The 3012-nt window shown below is 38.9% G+C and overlaps 1 protein-coding gene across 1 annotated transcript; it reads right to left on the bottom strand.

Moving 5' to 3' along the window:
• Positions 1–412: 412 nt before the first annotated feature.
• On the bottom strand, positions 413–1342 carry LOC102813665 (olfactory receptor 18-like). The gene has a single exon (XM_006877387.1). It carries the CDS (start codon positions 1340–1342, stop codon positions 413–415), a length of 930 nt encoding a protein of 309 aa, XP_006877449.1.
• Positions 1343–3012: the final 1670 nt, after the last annotated feature.

Genomic DNA, 3012 nt, shown 5'->3' with positions numbered 1-3012 from the left:
ATGTACACCACAATGAAATGCTACCCAATTCTGTGCTATGCTCACAATTATTGCTATGATTGAGGCCATTATTATAACCACTGTTACAATCTTTTTCATTGAGAGTCTTTGTAAGAACACTGGATCACAAGGTTTGTTTGAACTGTAAGGTCAGCGAGTCAAACATACCAGTCACTCCTTGGAAATCCTATACAGGCTCGCTATGACTTGGAACTGACTTGATGGCAGCTAACAACAACAGTATACACTCAGTACACATTAAACATGTGACAATGAGGCAGTGTTTACGTATGGAAATTCAGTATTAAAACATGAGAGTTTAAAAAATTCTGAAATTAAAGAGGCAAGATTTTTCATTGCAGGTGTTAGATTTTGCCATCTTTTTATACCCACATATCAAAATATATGTAGGTTAGGTTGTTGTACTGAGGAGCCTCTCCAGAGCTCTCTTTATGTCCCTGTTCCTCAGACTGTAGATAAAGGGGTTCAGCATGGGGGTCACCACTGTGTACATCACTGAGACCATTGCACCCTTCCTAGCAGAAGATGTGACAGCTGAACTGAGATACACCCCAAGTCCTGTTCCATAAAATAATAAAACAACTGACAGGTGAGAGCCACATGTAGAAAAGGCTTTACATCTCCCACCTGAAGATGAGACTCTCAGAATGGAGGAAACAATTTGAATGTAAGAGAAAAGGATCCCTGAGACTGGAACACCACCAAAGATAGCACCAAAAAAGTACATTATTATGGTATTTGTGTAAGTTTCAGAACAGGCAAGGTTGAGAAGTTGTGAAGGATCACAGAAGAAACTGGGGACTTCCACATCTGTACAGAAGTTAAACTGTGACACCATTGAAATGTGCAGCTGGGAGTCCAGAAGGCTGATAAGAAAAGATACCAAAACTAGCAAGCCACAGAGTTGGGGGTTCATGATAATTGTGTAGTGAAGGGGTTGACAGATGGCCACAAGCCTATCATAAGCCATCACAGTAAGGAACATATTGTCCAGACATGCAAACAGATATAAAAAGGATGCTTGTGTCAGGCAGCCCACATAAGTGATGGATTTTTGCTGTGTCTGGATGTTCACCAGCATGTTTGGGACTGTGGTGGAGATGAAACCAATGTCAGCCAAGGACAGGTTGGAGAGGAAGAAGTACATGGGGGTGTGGAGGTGGGGGTCAGAGCTGACAGCCAGGATGATAAGCAGATTCCCAGCCAATGTGATCAGGTATACGAACAGGAACAGTCCAAAAAGTATTGTCTTCACTTCTGGATCTTCAGAAAGGCCCAGGAGGAGGAATTCTGAGACTTCTGTTAGATTCTGTCGCTCCATGTACTTGGGATAGCTTTTGGAAAAAGAAAAGAAGATTGTTAAGAGGAAACATGCAGACAGGCACCCAGCATTGTATTTGCTATTTCATCTTATTATTAACTATAGAAACTCACAAGTAAAGCATGCACATAAGTATGTGCTTACACTTGAGGACCTAATACCACAGTAACTTCAGCAATATTTTTCAGTTGTAGCAAATCCAAGCTCTTTACTACTCAGAACTCTTTCCTTTTTCTGGGCTCTTCTCCTTTTTCTGTACATATTCACTTTAGAAACACTGGGATAAAGAATGTAAGAATGGCGTGAACTTATTAAGACAAAAATTCCATTCAAATAATCTAGTGGTTCTATGATAAAAGCATACTGTAAGGTCAGCAGTTCAAACCCACTATCTGCTCCACAGCAGAACAATAAGACTGTCTGCTCCCATAAAGATTTGTAGTCTCAGAAACCATACGTATATGGTTTGCATACATACAGTGGTGATTTGCATCTTGCTGTGATTCTGGGTGCTATGCCAACATTATTTAAAATACCAGCAGGGTTGCCACTGTTGGACAATTTTCAACAGAGATTCCACACTAAGACAAATTGGGAAGAAGGAGAGGCAGGCCACTTCTGAATTTAGCCAATCAAAATAGCAATAGTAGTGGTGCATTGTTGAATACAGTGCTGGAAGAGGAAAACTTTATGAATAAGAGGGGAGCATTGTCAGATATAGTGTCAGAAGATGAGCTTCGCAGATTGGAAGGCACTTATATATGACTGGAGAAGAACTGCCTTCTCAAAGAAGAAGAGTTGATCATAATGAAGTGAATGGAGCCAAGCTTTTGTGACCTTCATTTGCTGAAGGGGCACATTTCAAAATTAGAGAAACAGCTTCCAACATGTATTAATAATCAGAACATGGAATATACAAAATATGAATATAGGAAAATTGGAGTTTGTAAAAAATGGAATGGTGTACATAATGATGAATATTCTAGGCAACAATGATTTAAAACTGACATTGGCCATTTTTAATCCAACAGCCATATGGTTTACTATGCAAGGAATGACAACTTGAACAATAACGGCATCACATTCATCATTGAAAAGAACACTTGAAGATCTCTCTTGAAATACAATGCTGTCTGTGGTAGAACAATATCCATATGCCTACAAAGACCAGTTAATGCCATTGTTATTCAAATTTCTTGACTAACCACTAATGTTAGTGATGATGAAACTAAATTTTTTACCAAATTATTCTGTCTGAAATTTATCAAACCTGCAATTGAGATGAAATGATAATTACTGGTGATTAGAATGGAAAAGTTGGAAACAAACAGGAAGGATTGTTCTTGTTAAGTTCTGTTGAGTTGGTTCCCATGCTTAGTGACCCTGTATATGGTTTCTGAGGAGCAACTGGTGGATTTGAATTGACGACCTTATGGTTCAAACTGACCTTGTTGTGGTCAAATGCTTATCCTACAGCACCACACCAAGATGGAAACAAAGAGGAAGAATTGGTAGTTGGATATTGTGGCCTGGGTAATAGAAATAATGCTAGAGTTCACATGACAGAATTTTGATAGCAAATGACTTCTTCATTGCAAATACCTTATTAAGACTACATAAAATGTGGCTTGTATCATCATGGACCTCATCTAATGGAATACACAGAAATT

The sequence above is a fragment of the Chrysochloris asiatica genome, unplaced genomic scaffold (genome assembly GCF_000296735.1).
Source record: "Chrysochloris asiatica unplaced genomic scaffold, ChrAsi1.0 scaffold00491, whole genome shotgun sequence".
NCBI lineage: Eukaryota > Metazoa > Chordata > Mammalia > Afrosoricida > Chrysochloridae > Chrysochloris > Chrysochloris asiatica.
Note: the sequence above shows the minus strand (reverse complement) of the source record. Positions and strands in the feature narration are given on the sequence as shown.

Bases quoted from the DNA above. Each gene is read 5' to 3' on its own strand.
- LOC102813665 (XM_006877387.1), bottom strand. From the start codon at position 1,342: ATGGAGCGACAGAATCTAACAGAAGTCTCAGAATTCCTCCTCCTGGGC.